The sequence below is a fragment of the Sciurus carolinensis genome, chromosome 17 (assembly GCF_902686445.1).
Source record: "Sciurus carolinensis chromosome 17, mSciCar1.2, whole genome shotgun sequence".
NCBI lineage: Eukaryota > Metazoa > Chordata > Mammalia > Rodentia > Sciuridae > Sciurus > Sciurus carolinensis.
In genome coordinates this window covers 22,144,932-22,161,557 of record NC_062229.1, presented here as the reverse complement: position 1 = coordinate 22,161,557, position 16,626 = coordinate 22,144,932, and the positions used below count along the sequence as shown (strand labels likewise).

The 16,626-nt window shown below is 54.8% G+C and overlaps 1 protein-coding gene across 3 annotated transcripts; it reads left to right on the top strand.

The window, feature by feature from the left end:
• The first annotated feature begins 6,136 nt into the window (after positions 1-6,136).
• Fkbp8 (FKBP prolyl isomerase 8) lies at positions 6,137-15,599 on the top strand. Of its 3 annotated transcripts, none has more exons than XM_047532421.1 (9): positions 6,137-6,264; positions 8,154-8,464; positions 11,110-11,279; positions 11,367-11,455; positions 11,752-11,972; positions 12,326-12,498; positions 14,159-14,236; positions 14,695-14,826; positions 15,120-15,599. In XM_047532421.1, the coding sequence occupies exons 2-9, from the start codon at positions 8,179-8,181 to the stop codon at positions 15,204-15,206; spliced, it is 1,236 nt and encodes a 411-aa protein (XP_047388377.1). In that variant the 5' UTR covers positions 6,137-6,264; positions 8,154-8,178; the 3' UTR covers positions 15,207-15,599. The 3 variants fall into 3 exon arrangements, with proteins under 3 accessions (XP_047388377.1, XP_047388378.1, XP_047388376.1); XM_047532422.1 differs by lacking the exon at positions 6,137-6,264 and adding an exon at positions 6,533-6,650 and having other exon boundaries at positions 11,755-11,972; XM_047532420.1 differs by lacking the exon at positions 6,137-6,264 and adding an exon at positions 6,533-6,650.
• Positions 15,600-16,626: the final 1,027 nt, after the last annotated feature.

Sequence of the window (16,626 nt, the reverse complement as noted above, 5' to 3'; positions counted from 1 at the left end):
CCATCCAGGCTTCTGCGTTGAATCGAGTCTTGTGTTCTTAGTCTCCCCTAATGTGTGGGAGTTCTCAGTCCTTCCTTGTCTTTCTTCTGAGGAATACTAGTTTTGCAGAATGTCCATCTACGTGTTTGTCCGACATTTCCTTGTGATTAGGCAGATTGTGTATTTTGGAGGCACACGGTGTTGATGTGTTTCATTATTGGTGATGTTGAACTTGCTTATTTGCTTAAGACAGTGTCTGCCAGTTTCTCTTCTCTAAAGTTTCTATATTCCCCATTGCAATCGTTTTCCTAAGAGAACATCCCCACCCCACCCCCAAAAAAAAGAAGGGGGAGGGGAAAATGAAAGGGAAGGAAAATGAGGGGAAAAAAAGAGACCATGCAAATGCCTTGTGGGTCTTACTTTTGTTGTTTTGGAGGGTGTTTTTTTGTTTTGTTTTGTTTTGTTTCCTTTTGGTACCAGGGATTGAACCCAGGGGCTGTTAACCACAGAGCCACATCCCTAGCCCTATTTATTTATTTATTTATTTGATTTGTAGTTATTTTTCTTTATTTTTAAAAAAAATTAAAAATTTGTTCTCATTAGTTATCCAGCCTTTTTTATATTTTACTAGAGATAGGAACTTGCTGAGTTGCTGAGGTTGGGCTTGAACTCACAATCCTCCTGCCTCAGCCTCCCAAGCGCTGGGATGACAGGCATGCATCACCACACCTGGCTTGTCAGTTTTTTTCTATCCACTAATTTTTGCATCCATCAGTGGTTCTTACTGGCAATAATAACTATGGTAGTGTTTACCTCATAGTGGTTTTCTATTTATTAACTTCATTACTAATCAGAATTCTGTAATCAATACTGTCCAGTCTTCTCTGATTATATATTTATTCAAGTATTAATATCACTGTGCACTTGCAGGTACTTTACTATATGAATTAGCATTAATCAAGTGTTATTTCTTTTGCTGCCCCTTTAAATTCACTCCTGTGTTCTTTTGATACATCCCCATGATTTTGTGAGCACTTCTTTATTATGGGTACCACAAAGTGTTCCATGCAGTGAAACCACCCTGGAATCAGTCCTTTGTCCAAGGAGCTTGGCTTCTTTGCTCGAAGAAGCAAAGATCTAGGTGCTTGGTGTGCTCATTGCTACTGGGATATCATTTCTTCTAGACCCTGTTAGCAGTTACAGCTAGAAAATGTACATGAGCATCTACTACTTTAGTCAACTTTTTCGTTGCTGTGAATAAATGATCTGACCAGCACAATTATAGAGGAGGAAAGGTTTATTTGAGGGCTCACGGTTTCAGAGGTTTTAGTCCATAGAAGTTCGACTCCATTCCTTGGGACTCAGGGTGAGGCAGAACATCATGGCGGAAGAGCGTGGCAGAGGGAAGCAACTTGCATCATCAGGAAGCAGAGAGAGAGAAAGAGAGACTCCACTCCTGGAGGATTGGTTTTGGGACCAGTGAATACTAAAATCCTAGGGTACTGTAGTCTTTTATATAAAATGGCCTGGTCTTTACACAGAACCTATGCACATCCTTCTGTAGAGTTTATATCGTACCTAGATGATTTAGAATACCTAATACGATATAAATGCTGTGTACATAGTTGTACTGTATTGTTTAGGGAATATTGACAACCAAAAAGTTTACGTGTTCAGTGCAGATGCTGTTTTTCCTAGAATATTTTTGTTCTATCTGGGCACAGTAGTGCATACTTGTAATCCCAGTGACTCAGGAGGCTGAACCAGCCTAAGCAATTTAGCAAGACCCTGCCTCAAAAGTAAATTAATAAATAAATAGGACTGGGAATGGAGCTCAGTGGTAGAGTGCACCTGAGCTAGATCCCCAGAAGGAGCCCTACCCTCTGCCCTGCCAAAAAAAGAATATATTTCTTTCACGGTTGGTTGAATCCTTGGGTGCAGAGCCAACAGATGTGGAGGGCCAAGAATAAAAACCACTAACCAGTAACTCCAGATGTTCAGAAGGCTGAGGCAGGAAGATCCCAGTTTCAAGGACAGCCTGGGCGATTTAGGGAGAGCCTATCTCAAAAATAAACAGGCCTGGAGATGTAGCTCAGCTCAGGGGTACCGCAGCCCGGAGGTGAATTCCCAGTACTGCAGAGTACTGGGGAGAAAAAAAAAAAGTTCTCAGGCACCTGTTTAAAAGCCCTGGAATTGGACTTATCTGCGTTCTAATTGCAGGTTTGTCACATCCTAGCCGCACGGCCTGGAGCAAGTGGCTTAACCTTATGAATCATGCAGTGAAATCCTTACAACAAGGCTTGGCCTGTGATGAGCCCTAAGTAAACTGTAGGTAATATTGTCCCCACATTCTGCTGCCTTCAGTCATTGATGGTCCAGTATGGTGGCAGCGCCCGGTGACTCAGGAGGCTGAAACAGGAGGATCACAAGGTCCAGACCAGCCTAGGCCACTCAGGGAGACTCTGCCACAAAAATAAAGATGGGGGCGGGGGGGGGGGTAGAGTGCCCCCTGGGTACAATCCCCAGTACCGAAAGATGAAGAAGAAGAGGAAGAGGAGAGAGAAGAAAAACAAACTCAATGCCAGCCAGGATTCTGATATGTTCCACAATTAAAAATTGTTTTTACTCCATTGAGGAACAGTGACTGATGTGCCTGAAATCCCAGCAGCTGGGAATGCTGAGGCAGGGGGATTGGAAGTTTGAGGCCAGCCTCGGGAACTTAGAACCTGCTTCAAAAAAAAAAACAAAACAAAAAAACAAGGGGCTGGGGATGTGGCTCAGTGGTAAGGCACCCCTGGCTTCAATCCCCCCAAAAATGTTTTTCCCCTCCATTCTGGGTGTTGGTCATCTTGCGGGGATCCAGAGTACTCACCCCTGGCTGGCCTTGGAGGAGAAGGAGGAGAGGTGGAGTCAGAAACACACTCCTGTGGGCATCGATGCTTGGAAAGGGAGGAAGATGTCAAGCCTGGGGGAACCTGAGGAGTGGGGTCAGAGGGCTCGCTCTGGAGGTAAAGAACGTTGCCTGGAAGTAGTACATCTGGGTGGGGTTTTGAGGGAAGATTAGGAGTTTGCTAGGTGCAGCTAGTCATTCAGAACAGAGGATCCAGGAGTAAGTGCACAGTGTGGGCTGACCCTCATCAGAATCCAGGACCTCAGTGAGCTGGGCAGCAGCCAGGGCCAAGAGAGGGACGCTGGAGTGGCGGGGGTGGGGGTGGGGTGCAGAATGACAATCTGAGCAGACTGGAGAAACCAAGCTTTTCAGGGGGTCCCTGGGGCTCTGCTGAAAGCTAGGAAACATTTCTGAGGGTCCTGAAAGGAGTGGGGGCTGTATATCAAGGCCAAAAGAGAGTTGGCTAGCCCCAAATATGTTTTACATAGTGGACTGGTGACCAGAAAATGTTTTTCTTTTTGTGTTCAAGGGAAAGGATAGGAAGTGATGGGAACGCCCAGCCAACCCAGTGATAGGGGCATTGGGGCCGGAGGCAGCCCACATTTCGGGATTAGAAGTCCTTTGCAATTTTTTCCAGTTTCATTTCCTACATAGAATTCATCACAGCTGCAATCAAATGCTTATCTGCATCATTGTTGGTGCAATATCCAGCTCCCCTGCAGGAATCGAAACCCAGTGGGGGAAGGGACCTGCTCCATCTTGTCCTTTATCACTGTGACCTTGAACAAAGTAATCAACCTCTCTGTGCTTCAGTGTCCTTATTGAACTTTGGATGGTATAGAGGAAAACGGGGCAGGAGGGGATGGGGAAGGAAAGATAGAAGAATGAGACAAACATCATTACCCTATGTACATGTATGATTACATGAATGGTGTGAATCTACATCGTGCACAACCATAGAAATAAAAAGTTGAACCCCATTTGTGTACAATGACTCAAAATGCAGTCTGTAAAAATTAAAAAAAAAAATTAAAAAAAAGAAAGTGTCTTTATCTATAAGGTGATGTGGCACATGCCTGTTCAAGAAGCTGAGATGGGTAGAACTCACTTAAGCCTGCGAGCTTGAGACCAGCCAGGGCAACATACTGCAACCCTGTCTCAAAAAAAAAAAAGAATTAGGAAGAGTCTTACCAAATAAAAAGGGAGGAAAACGGGAACATAAAGCAGGTGGGACAGAGAAAAAAAACATATAACAAGGCAGATTTATGTTCCAAAATGTTAATAATTACATTAAATATAAACAGGCCAAATAACCCAGCTGAAAGACAAAGATGGGCAGAATAGATCAAAAAGCAGAACTCAGCTGGATACTTATGATCATGGCTGTTTGGGAGGATAAGGCAGAAGAGTCCCAAGTTTGAGGCCATCTGGGCAACATGGAGAGACTCTGTCTCAAAATTTAAAAAATAAAAGGACTGGGGATGTAACTCAGTGGTGAAGTACCTCTAGGTTCAATCCCCAGTACCAAAGCAAACAAACAAACAAAAACAAAGAAACAAACAAAAGCAAAACCCAATTCTCTGCTGCTTCCAAGAGATGTGTGTTTGATATAAGGATACAAAAAGATGGAAGGCAAAATGGTGGAACATTTAAAACACGATCCAAAGGAGCATGAGCGCTATCCTAATAAAGTCCGCTCTAAGGCAAGAAACAGATAAAGAAGGACACATCATAGTAATGAAAGAGTTAGTTCATTGGGAGAACATGACCATTACAATCTGTATGCAGTTAGTCCTGTGGCTTCCAAATATCAGAATATTTATCTTATAAGAAAGGATTAGCCAGGTGCAATGGTTCACGCCTGTAGTCCCAGTGGCTCTGGAGGCTGAGACTGGACAATAGAGAGTTCAAAGCCAGCCTTAGCAACTTAGAAAGGCTCTAAACAACTTAGTGAGACCCTGTCTCTGAATAAAATATGAGTGCTGGGGAGATAGCTCAGTCAGTAGAGTGCTTGCCTTGTAAGCACAAGGCCCTGGGTTCGATCCCCAGCACTGCAAAATAAATAAATAAATAAAATATGCAAGAACTGGGGATGTGACTCAGTGGTAAAGCATCTCTGGGTTCAATCCCTAGTACCAAAAAAAAAAAAAAAAAATTAAATATGCATGAAGTGTTTGTCCATGCCTATGATTCTTGCTTAATGAATATCAGTCATTATTATTATGGTTGGGTGGTGCTTTTATATTTATTTTAGCCATTTACTGTGTACTTTTTTAGCACCGTTTACTGCAGTTCCTCCAGCCACCTTTTAACAGAGGTGCAGATGGATGGATGGACAAGTGGCCCCACTCTACACTGAGGTTTGTAGTTCCTCAGAACTAAGACTGACCCCTTCCTGGGTGACTTCCCATATCCCAGCTGCCCCACCAACTCTCCTGGCTGGCCAGCCTGCCTTCCTTGGACTGTGATTTCTGATCCCCAGGTCCCCCATCTGGCTTTTCTGCCAGACAACTGAGCAGGTGTCAGAATTACAACTGTTAGAAAGGACAGAGCCTCCCCAGGCTGCTGCTGGTGGTATCTTCCAGTGTCAGGGGCAAGGCAGAGGAGACTCAAACTTTTAACACAAGTGAGCCAGTTGTGAAGAAGGGCTTTGTAAAGCCAGGAGGACAGCTTAGTGGGGTACAGGCTTTGCCCTGAGAGCAGGGAGGACTTCCTGTGGGAGGCAATCTCAGAACTCTGATCTGAGAAGCCAGTTACCTTCAAAAATCGTGACTGCCTCCAGTGACAGCTACCTCCAAAGGTCAACCTCTGACTCATTCATTTATTCATTAATTTATTGAACTCCATAGGTGCCAGGCATTGTTCAAGGAGGTACTGGGCACCAAACAGGAGAAAAATCCCTGTCGGGATATGGGAGAGTGAGGTGGGTGGGGTTGGGAGCAAAGCAAAAGAAGGAGGTCATTCTAGAAGGGTAACCTGCTGGGAACAAACAAAACAAGAGCTGGTGAGGTGTGTGTGCCCCGTTTTCAAAACGAAATTCATAAAAATCTTTCTAATCGAGGGTGCCACCTTCTCCCGGGGCACTTTATCACCCTCTGGCAGAGGGTGCATGGAGGAGGAACTTCTAGGGGTCTTGCTCGCTCTCTTGTCCACCTGGCTGTTATTGAGCGCCTCGTGTATGCACCAGGCAATCTTCCGGGCGCTGGGGGGGCGGGGGGGGGGGGAAGGCGGGGGTTCTGTGTGCCCTTGGGCACGTGGTTCCCCTTCCGGGCCTCGGGTCCACTTCTGTAAGTAGGCTTCGGGGTGGCTGTCCAGCAGTCCCATAGATGCCCTAACCCTCAAGCCTTCTACTTAAGGAAACACCATTTGGTACTGTTCTCCCAACAGCCGCAAAGGTGAGAGTGCAAGGAGATGGGTGTTTTTCTCCATTTCGCAGATAAGCAGGGTAAAATTCTGATGGGAGCCAGGAGCAGCACCACGCTGCGCGGTGATCACTAGCGTTACCGAGTCTAACTTAGGGCCCACTCGCCCCCGCCCCAAATGGCCCAGAAGCTTCTGCCCCTTTAAGAACGTCCCGCGGAGCCAAGCAGGAAGGGGGCGGAGCCAGCGCCCGGGAAGGACGTGTAGGCGAGCCAATGGACGCCGCAGTCGCGATGGCGGCGGCCAATGGGCGCGGCGGAGGCGGGGCCGGGCGCCCGAACCTGGTTCCCGAGGCGCGGCGGCCGCGGCTGGGGGCGGGGAGGGGGGCGCAGGACCCCAGGCGGGGGTCCCGGAGCCGGAGGCACGTGTCCTGGGGCGCCGGCGGGGTTGCGCCGGCCCTGGGCGCTGCCCTAGCCTGGGCTGGACCCGAGGCCGGCGCGGCGGGGGCCGTAGCCGATGGGCGGGGCGAGGGGCCGTGGGGGAGGCGAGCTGGGGGCGCGGGGGTCGGTAGTGTCCTAGGGGGCGCAGCCAGACGCTGGCGGCAGGGGGTAGGGGCCACAGGGGGCGGAGGCGAGCCGCTCTGGGGGCTGTTGACACGGACGTGCTGGGCTGGGGGCGCCCAAGGGGTGCGGGGGTCGGGGCCCCAGATTAGTGGCGTCAGACCGGCCTGGGGCGTTGGGGGCTTGGGTGGGTGGTTGACCGAGGGCCAGACCCAGGTAGGGGGCGTCTGGAGAGCGTAGGGTGTTATGCGATCGGGAGCGAGACGTCTGGGGACACCGGGTGTTTACGGGGCGACAGAGCGGCGGTGGGGGGGCCGGCCCTGGCTGGGGGTGGTGGTTGGGGTGGGAGGCCCATTTGTGTGGGCGCGGGGGATTGTGGGGGTGGGCGCTGGGAGGGTCCCAGAGAAGGGGCCTGATCCCGGAAGGAGCCGGGCAGGTGAGGATTGTAGAGGAGGGGATGCTGTGGTGAGTGATGGCTTGGTCTCTTCTGAGCTTGGAGAATGGGGGAAGGGGCCTGGCCTCGATTGGTGATAGTACAGCCAGGACTGGGGGCTCCCAACAGGCCTTGGACTGGGGAGACAGGCCCGGGGCCAGGAAGAAGCTGTGGAATGCCGTGGGGGGGTCTCTACTACTCAGAAAGCTGCTTTGAGTGGTTGGAAAGGAGGCTGGATGGCTGGAGAAAGGTCTTCCTTGGTGGGGGAATTGGGGTTGGGGTCCCTGTTGTTTCAGGGTGGCATTAGCTTCAGGGCGTGGAAGGAAAAAGGCTTGGGGATTCTAGGTGATTGAGGCTGGTGCGGGTGGTTGTGGGGAGGGGTCTCTGGGAGCTGGGACAGCTGGCAGTGGAAAGCCCTGGTAATGATTCAACTGCACAAGTGGCTCAGAGGCTATAAAAATGGCTTCCCCAAGGCCTCAGGGGCTGTCCCCATCCCAAAAACAAACAAATGAAAAACTCAGTGACTCTTTATTGGTATTTAATCAGATAAGGCCCCAGGGTCTGGAACCCCAGGTTTCAGTTCTGCCTCTGCTGTTGGCTTGCTCTGGGACCTTGGGCACATGACTTTGTCCCACTGGGCCTCAGTTTCTTTTTCTGCAACTGTGGAAGGGGGAGTTCCCTACTTCCTGGGCTGTTTATAAATATTAAATAATAATTAGCTCTAATAATAGCTAACACTGATGCTCAGGGCTTGATGCGTGGGTTGTTAATTTCAACAAGCCTGGGTTGTTGCTGTACCTACTGTATAGATGAGGAAACTGAGGGCCACAGTTCCTGAGTCACAGAGCGGGCAATCAGCATGCAGGGAATGGGTGGTGCAGAGAATTCGAGAGGCTCGCTGGGTTTCTTACCCCATATGTAACCCTGCCAGGGCCAGTTCCCGTCCCCCCTGCAGTATGGCATCCTGTGCTGAGCCCTCGGAGTCCACTGCCCCACCGCCTTCTGGTGTCCCACCACTTGAAGACTTTGAGGTACTGGATGGGGTTGAGGATGCAGAGGGTGAGGAAGAAGAGGAGGAAGAGGAGGATGATGACCTGAGTGAGCTGCCACCTCTCGAGGACATGGGACAGTCCCCTCTGGAGGAGGCTGAGCAACCTGGGGCGCTGGCCCGAGAATTCCTGGCTGCCATGGAGCCTGAACCTGCCCCAGCCCCGGCTCCAGAAGAGTGGCTGGACGTCCTGGGTAAGGAGCGAGGGTGCTTTGGGTTGATCTGCAGGGCCCAGACAGCTCAGGTGCAGAGTGACCTTGGGCCAGGCCTTCTCATCCCCTGAGCCGCGTTTCCCCTTCTCTGCTGTGAGGGTTGAAAGTAACCTGGTAACTATGGTGATTGCCATCCAATGGCAACTGCTTAAGATGCTTCATGTTCATGAACTCCATTCATTTTCGTACACACACACACACACACCCCACGTGCTGTGTCTCTTTTTCCCAGAGCTGTTAACAGCGGCCCAGAGAGGCTGAGTCACCTGCCCAGAGCCACACAGCCAGCATACTGGTTGCCAGCAGCTTCCAACCCCCACTGCACCTTTTTTGGGCAATTGTCTGACATATGCCCGTCCCTGAGAAATGCATCCTGAGGTCAAATAGATCTGGAGAATGTCCTATTCGTCTCTCTGACTGGTTCACAGTACTCATTATTATTTTCCCCTTATGCTGGGGATTGAACCCAAGGCCTCTTACCTGCTAGGCAAGCACTGTACAACTGAACTACACTTTTAGCCCTTTTTTAATTTTGTTTTGAGACAGGGCTCACTATATTGTCTAAGGCTGACTTTGGCATAAACTACCCTGGCTGACTTCATTATTGTTCTTAAAATGCTTTATAACTGTGAAGTGCCATTAGCAATTATTGTTATTATATTTGGGGGAGGATTTTCTTTTTCCCTTTTATTGCAGTACTGGGGATGGAACCCAAGGCCTCGAGTGTGCTAGGCAAGTGCTCTACCACTGAGCTATATGCCCAGCCCCTCATGATCATTCTCGATGTCAAAGAAGTCCTGCAAAGAAAGTAACTTAAGTTACCCCTCCCCTCAGAATTCTAAAAACGAGAAATGTTAATATTCTGTGGAAAACATGTTGCCGCTAGGCCTGGCATCCAGTACACTAAGTAGTTATTGTCTTTATGATAAATGGTAAGTCAACACCACTATTGATAATACCTGTGGACTGGGGATGGGGCCAAGTGGCAAAGCACCCCAGGTTCATCCCCAACACCCTCTAAAAACCCTGGCTCACACCAGTCCCGTGCAGCTGGATCCTTCCAGCAACCCTGGACCAATTCCTTCCCTATATAACAGATGGGAAAATGGCCCAGTGAGGCAAAGACACTTACCCAAGGTCACACAGCCTCCCTGGGTGCAGTAGAGTTTGGCAAGTTGTTCTTCCTTCGTGTGAGAGCTGCTCGCTTCCCTCAGAGCACTAGTGTGACGCTGTCTGCGTGTGGCCGCTTTCTGAGGTCAGAATTGGGACCTCTGGGCAGGGAGTGTTAGCACCCACTGTGGTAGAGCCCTTGCCTAGTGTGTGGGAAGCCCTGGGTTCCCCTCCCAGCACCTCAGAAAACAAAAAAAAAAAAAAAAAAAAAGGAAAAAGAATTGGGGTTTTCATTTCCAGTCAGAGAAACAGCCCTTGAGGGGATGTGGCTTGCCCAGGGTCCCCCCTAGGAGAGGAGGCAGGGCCTGGCTGTGACTTCTGGCACATTCATCATCAGAGCCCACAAACCTTAAGATCCAGGGATCCCTTGGGTCACTGGTTCTCAGATTGAATGCTAGGTGTGTACAAGTAGGGGTGTAGCACAGAAATTTGGAATTTTCTAGAATACTCCAGAATAAGGATGGCTCCATCAGTATCTCTAATCTTTAGGCTACGATCCACTCAGACTTGCAAAATATTGTAGAGCGTGCAGGCCACCGTGGGAACGTGAGTGACTGGCGCAGACCTGGCGGTCGACCTCCCCGAGGTTTCAGCCCTCACTTCACTAGGGCTGCTTTGTGGATGCCTTGGGAGAGCCCCAGGGAGACCCGAGCAGGGCTGCGTGTCCCCACTTAGGTCATCTGCCCTCTGCTTCTGTTCCCTGCTATCTAACGTGGGTGCTGGAAGCCATCATCCCAGCAGCTGCCGTGGGGTGACAGTGGGCGGCAGGGTGCTGAACCTTGTGCCTGGTTCTCAGGTTTCCTTGGCATTGGCTGTTTGGTGGGTCCTGTGGTGGCCTGGGGCGTGGGAGAGACATCAGCTGAGGCGACTGAGAGGGTGGCTGTGGTCTCATTTGTGGGATTATGGGGGCATCGGGCTGCTTTTGCTTGTAAGCCCTTTGACTCCACTTAACTGTTTAGCTCAGTGCACAGGGTGCCTTGGTGGAGACATAGCATGCAGGTTCTGCAAGCCACGCAAGGCCTACTGGGCACCGCTGGGAGGCCCTGTGGTCGGCCCATTTCATGGCTGGGTAAACGGAGGCCCAGACATCCCGGGGCTGGGATTTGGAGCTGGGGAGGGCCTACTCCAGCGTCTGTCCTCTGGACCTCTCAGTCCAGACCAGCTCTTGTTCATGGGCCAGTTTCCAGCACAGTGTTGTCGCTCCTGAATCTGTCCTGTTGGGGCTGGGGGAGGCGCCTCAGCGGTGGAGCGCTTGCCTAGCACGTGCGAGGCCCTGGGTTCCATCCCCAGCACCCCCAAAACAGAGGTCTGCCCTGTCACGCCCAGTGTGCAACCTCCTGGGTCACCTGGCCTGTCGGTGGTGGCCTGTGTTTGGCTCGCGCCTTCTGCAGCAAGTAGAGCTGGGCGGGCCCGAGGGGCTCCCATCTGAGTCCATTCACATCCCCTCCTCCTGGCAGGGAATGGGCTGTTGAGAAAGAAGACACTGGTCCCAGGCCCGCCTGGCTCAAGCCGACCATCCAAGGGGCAGGTGGTCACCGTGCAGTTGCAGATGTCGCTGGAGAACGGCACGCGGGTACAGGAGGAGCCGGAGCTGGTGTTCACCTTGGGCGACTGCGACGTCATCCAGGTTGGGGGAGGGAGGAGCCAGGTGCGGGCAGGGTGGGTACCTTGCTGGGCTGGGCCGTACCTGAGCCCCCTGACCCTGTCCACCCAGGCCCTGGACCTCAGTGTCCCGCTCATGGACGTGGGTGAGACAGCCATGGTCACTGCTGACTCCAAGTACTGCTACGGCCCCCAGGGCAGGTGAGCGCTACTGTGGGTCCCAGCTGGGTGACGGATGCTGTGGGCGTCCCCCAGGTTCCCCATCTACCTGCTCGCTTTGTAGAAGAGGGGTTTGAGGCTGAGGGAGGGAAACCTGCTAGCCCAGCCACGCTGCAGGGTGGCAAGGTGACCTCCCTGTGGTTCACTGGGGAGGGGTGGCCATGGGGCACAGGCGGGACTTGAGGCCCTTCCCTCCCGCCCCAGAGTCAACCGGCGAGTCTGGGGTGAGGGCCAGTGCCGCCGGGTCTGAGTGCGCCCCGCCTGCCCCACCTCCCCAGCAGGAGCCCCTACATCCCCCCGCACGCGGCCCTGTGCCTGGAGGTCACCCTGAAGACGGCCGTGGACGGGCCTGACCTGGAGATGCTGACGGGGCAGGAGCGTGTGGCCCTGGCCAACCGGAAGCGGGAGTGTGGTAACGCCCACTACCAGCGAGCGGACTTCGTGCTGGCCGCCAACTCCTACGACCTTGCCATCAAGGCCATCACGTCCAGCGCCAAAGGTGACCAAGTACCTTTAGGTCAGATCCCCACCACTGCCCCCACAGAGGCGTGTCTCCACGCTCAGCGCCAGGAACCCCAGCCTGCCTTCAGACCAGGGTCCCTCCAGACTGGCGAGCCTGGGGCCAGTGGGGATGTTACGGAGCGTGGGTACCTGACGGGCGATGGCAGGTGACACCTGTCCACGTAGCCCCTCCAGCACTCCCTCCTTAAGGTGCCATGAGTCGGACACGAGCCCTGGGGAAGGTGTGACCATGGTCCCCTGTCAGATGGGTGGATGGAGCTCTGCACCGGGGATGGCAGCCGTCCCTTGGAGGAGCGGGTCCCGGGGTGCAGTGACCGCTGTCCTCCACAGTGGACATGACTTTCGAGGAGGAGGAGCAGCTCCTGCAGCTGAAGGTGAAGTGTCTGAACAACCTGGCGGCCTCGCAGCTGAAGTTGGACCATTACCGCGCCGCCCTGCGCTCCTGCAGCCTGGTGCTCGAGCACCAGCCCGACAACATCAAGGCGCTCTTCCGGAAGGGCAAGGTGGGCGCGCGCTGGCGCTCGGGCGGGGGCGGGTCCAGCCCGGGTCCATCAGTTCCTTGGCCGAGGCTAGAGCCCAGCTCCTGGGTGCTTCACCCCTGGCCCAGGGCAGCTCTTCCTGCGTATCTCCGTGACTCCTGTCGCCTTCAGAGTAAGAGCTGAGTCCTGTCGTGGCCCTTGGGACCCTGAGTCATCTGTTTGTCCCCTTCCTGCCAATACCTCTGCTGTCACCTTCTGCCTTTCTCCATCCCACGCAGCCTCCTGCCTGCTTGCTTCTAGGCCCACACCTGCCCCAGGACCTTGGCCCAGGCTCGCCCTAGGTACCTGCCTGGGTCTCTCTGGTCCTGTTCAGGTTTTGTTTTTGTTTTTCCATGTGTGTGTATGTGGGGGGGTTGCTGGGGACAGAAGCGAGGGCCTCACACGTGAGGCGAGGCTCCACCAGGGAGCTGCACCCCCAGCTCCTATTCAGGTGTTTGCTCTGAGTCACCGCTTCAGGAGGCGCTCCTGCCCGCCTCATCCGCCTGCCCTGCCACGTCTTCACTTTTCCCATGTCACCATCTGATAAGTGGCACACGGAGGTGTCTTACCTTTGTCTGTTTCCACTTGTAGGAAGTGGAGGTTGGGTCTCTTGCGCACTGCTGAACTTTTAACCTTGCATACCAGGCCAGGTACACAGTGGGTGCTCAGTAAATGTACTGGTTCAACATCTGGCCTGCCCTGGCTGTGAGAGACCTGGCCAGTTCCCTCCAGCTGGCATTCATTGAGCACCTACTGGATGCAGAGTCCCACAAATAAATAAGGGGAGGAAGAAAATGCTGTTGCTGGGTTGTTTTTGTTTTGTTTTTAGTACCAGGAATCGAACCCAGGGGTTCACCACTGAGTCACATCCCTAACCCTTCTTTTGTTTTGAGACAGGGCCTCACTATGTTGCTGAGGCTGGCTTTGAACTTGCAGTCTTCCTGCCTCAGCCTCGCGAGTCACAGGCATGTGCCACCATGCCGGGCTGCTGTGAACTGTTTTCTAAGAGCTTATAATCTGGGGGCGCTGTAGGGCATCTACTGGTTGAAAGTGAAAGAAGCGCACTCAGGTTCGAGCTAAGGAGAGGGATTGTTGGTTCATGAAACTGCCACGTCCAGGGTAGCTGGCTTCAGGCATGGCTAGATCCAGGCGGGCACTCAAGACCCAGGCATGCACGGTGGTGTGGGGATGCTGTGTCTCTGGGCCATGACCTTACCTCGGGGTCCTTGCCCCTCCCGCACCCCACCTCCGGCCCCCAAGCGCCAGGCTTTTGTTCTTTCCTTACCACGGCCTCCCCGCGGTACCGCTTCGTTCAGGCTGGCTCTCATCAGGGCCTTGGGTCACGTGCCTGGCCTGAACCCTAGAAGTGTCCCGTGGGCCTTGCAGGCCTGCCGAGGCAGTGGGGGAAGGAGGAGGCGCGGTGGGCACCCAGGCGTCCAGCTCAGGCTGAGCCAGACACACGGGAGGGGGCGGGCTTGGGGGCGGGCGATGCCAGCCGTAGCGTCAAGGCAGCTGAGGGCTTGGGAGCTGGGCTGCTGCTGGAGATGAACAGGGCTGCTCAGGTGTCCAGGAGCTGGGCAGGCTGGGTCTCCAAAGAGAGCAAGGCCTGCGGGGTCCCCAGGGACGCTCCCCCTTTCCCCCACAGGTGCTGGCTCAGCAAGGCGAATATAGTGAGGCCATTCCCATCCTGAGGGCAGCCCTGAAGCTGGAACCTTCCAACAAGGTGAGCAGGACAGGGATGTCCCAAGGACTTGCTCTGTGGGGCTACCTGGGAAGTCTTGCCTGCAATCTGCCCTAAGTTTTCCTTGCTGTGGTTCTCTGGTGTTCCCATGTGGGCAGGGGGATGGGCAACTAAAGGCCCCTGGCCAGCTTGCTAACGCCTCATGGCCCCACGTGGGCAGTCTGGACTCATGCTGCCAGGACTCCCAAGGGCTGAGGGCTCCACCGCCCTGGTCAGCCTGTGTCTTGGCCTTCCTCCCGGAACCTTCCCCTCTCCCGGCTGTCTTGTGCTCTGCACCATCTACCCCATTCCTTTGGGCAGTGGGGACAGCAGCTCCCACGTTGGTGAAGCCCAGAGTGGGTGGGCAGAGCTCTCATGTCCCAGGAGGGCAGAGCGACCGCAGTGACATCTGGGTGGCTGCCGCTGCCCACGCCTGCCCTGCCCACGCCCCCCTCCCACAGACGATCCACGCGGAGCTGTCCAAGCTGGTGAAGAAGCACGCGGCTCAGCGCAGCACAGAGACGGCCCTCTACCGGAAAATGCTGGGCAACCCCAGCCGACTGCCAGCCAAGTGTCCCGGCAAGGGCGCCTGGGTGAGCAGAGCCTGCGGGCACGGGGCCCTGAGGTGGGGCTGTGGCGACAGACAGGGCGTCAGGCAGAGGGGGGACGCTTCAGAGTCCTCTGCCACTGGGCTGTGGTGGGAGAAGCTGGGACCCCGGCTCAGCCCTGCCCTGACCGGGACAGGCAGAGGGCGGAACCGACTCTGGAGGGCCCTGGGCGGGCGTGCGGCTCCCAGGGGGCCTGTGTGGACCGTGGTGGGAGCCGAGGCTGGGAAGCCGGTTCCGAAGCCCTCGCCGTCGTGATCCCCTCTCCCCTTTGTTCACAGTCCATCCCTTGGAAGTGGCTGTTCGGGGCGACTGCTGTTGCTCTGGGGGGCGTGGCACTCTCTGTGGTCATCGCTGCCAGGAACTGAGGGACCCGGTGGCCGCCACTCCTCTGCACACCGTGGACCCCACCCTGCACTCCTGACTCCCCAGCTCCCTGTCCAGTCCTCTGTGGCCTGGCCCCCTCTGGGTTGGGGGCAGCCAGGATTGGGGATCACAAAGCCCAGAGAGCAGGAGGGACTGAGGCCCCCTAGGAGGAAAATGGGGTGCAGCCCAGAGGAGGGGCCCTCGTTCCTCCACCCAGCTCTCACCCTTCCCCCACCGCCCCGCGGGTCAGGGCTCACGCCCGGCCTCAGTCTCTCCTCCTCAGTAGGCCTGGGGCAGCCCGCCCCCGCCCAGCCCCCTGACCGCCAGCCCTTCCGACCCCGCCTGCCGCCCTCTGTCCAGGCTCCCCACCGTGAAATAAAGCCTCCCACCCCGCATGCGCCGCCTGCAGAGCCTCTTTCCACTGCGGCCTGAGGCCGAGCCCAAGGTGACCTGCGATTCATGCGGGTCACACGCACTGTGGACTGGGGGGCCGGGCTGGAGCCAGGGGTCTCCTCCGGGGGCCCAAAGACCTGCTTTACAGAGGGATAAACAGCCTGGAGAAGTGGGGTGGTGTGGCGGGTGGAGCCGTGTCCTGAGCCCCAGACCAGCTGGACTCACGGCGCACACCCAGCTCCGCCGGTCACCCAGCCTTCGTTAGTCATCAGAAGTCAGGGATCCAGCAGGCCCTGGCTGGAGGCTGCAGTGTGGATTCCAGGATCAGCCCTTGGTCTGGTGCATGTGCTGCAGATGCAGGGTTCCTGGCCTCAGAAGAGGCGAACGGGGAGCCGGGGTGTTAGAGTACTTGCCTCGTGTGTGTGAGGCCCTGGGTTTCATCCCCAGCACTGCCAAAAGAAGTGAGATGGGATTTAGGAGAAGGGTATGAACCCAAGTGGGGCCCAAGGAGGTGTGGCTGGGGGACCAGGGAGGCCTCCCAGCTAGTGCTGTGCACTGAGAGCTCAGGGCCATAGGGGTATACCTGTGCAGCCAACTGACAGCCCTAAGTCGTGATCAGTGCAAAGGTCCTGGGGCAGGATCAGGCCGATGTGTTGGAGGTTGGTGAGGGTGGTAGTCAGCAGTGCTGGGTCCTGCAGGGCTCCCGGGCCGGAGCTCCCCAACCACACCACCTGGGAGGACACCTGTGAGTGTCACCCACGTCACAGCCTGGGTGGGTAGAGCTGGCACTGGGCCTCTAGCTCAGCACTGCAACTCTCCTTCCTGTCCTCCACCCTGCCTCCAGGAACGAGAGCATCCCCAGAAGGAGACCCACAGGTACTCTTGTCCCCTGACAGCCCAGCCTGCCACGCCACCCAGAAGGTGGCATTTGGGCGTTGGACCTGAGTCAGTGCCCAGCCTCTTTCCAGGCCACTTTTCTGCCACCAGAATGGCTCTGGGGACCACACAGCCACGGGCAGCCTGAGCCTG

Excerpts from the sequence above, each read along its gene's own strand:
- Fkbp8 (XM_047532421.1), top strand. The coding sequence starts at position 8,179 with ATGGCATCCTGTGCTGAGCCCTCGGAGTCCACTGCCCCACCGCCTTCT. Across the intron at positions 11,973-12,325 it reads CATCACGTCCAGCGCCAAAG|TGGACATGACTTTCGAGGAG; the intron begins GTGACCAAGTAC and ends TGTCCTCCACAG. Across the intron at positions 14,237-14,694 it reads AGCTGGAACCTTCCAACAAG|ACGATCCACGCGGAGCTGTC; the intron begins GTGAGCAGGACA and ends CCCCTCCCACAG.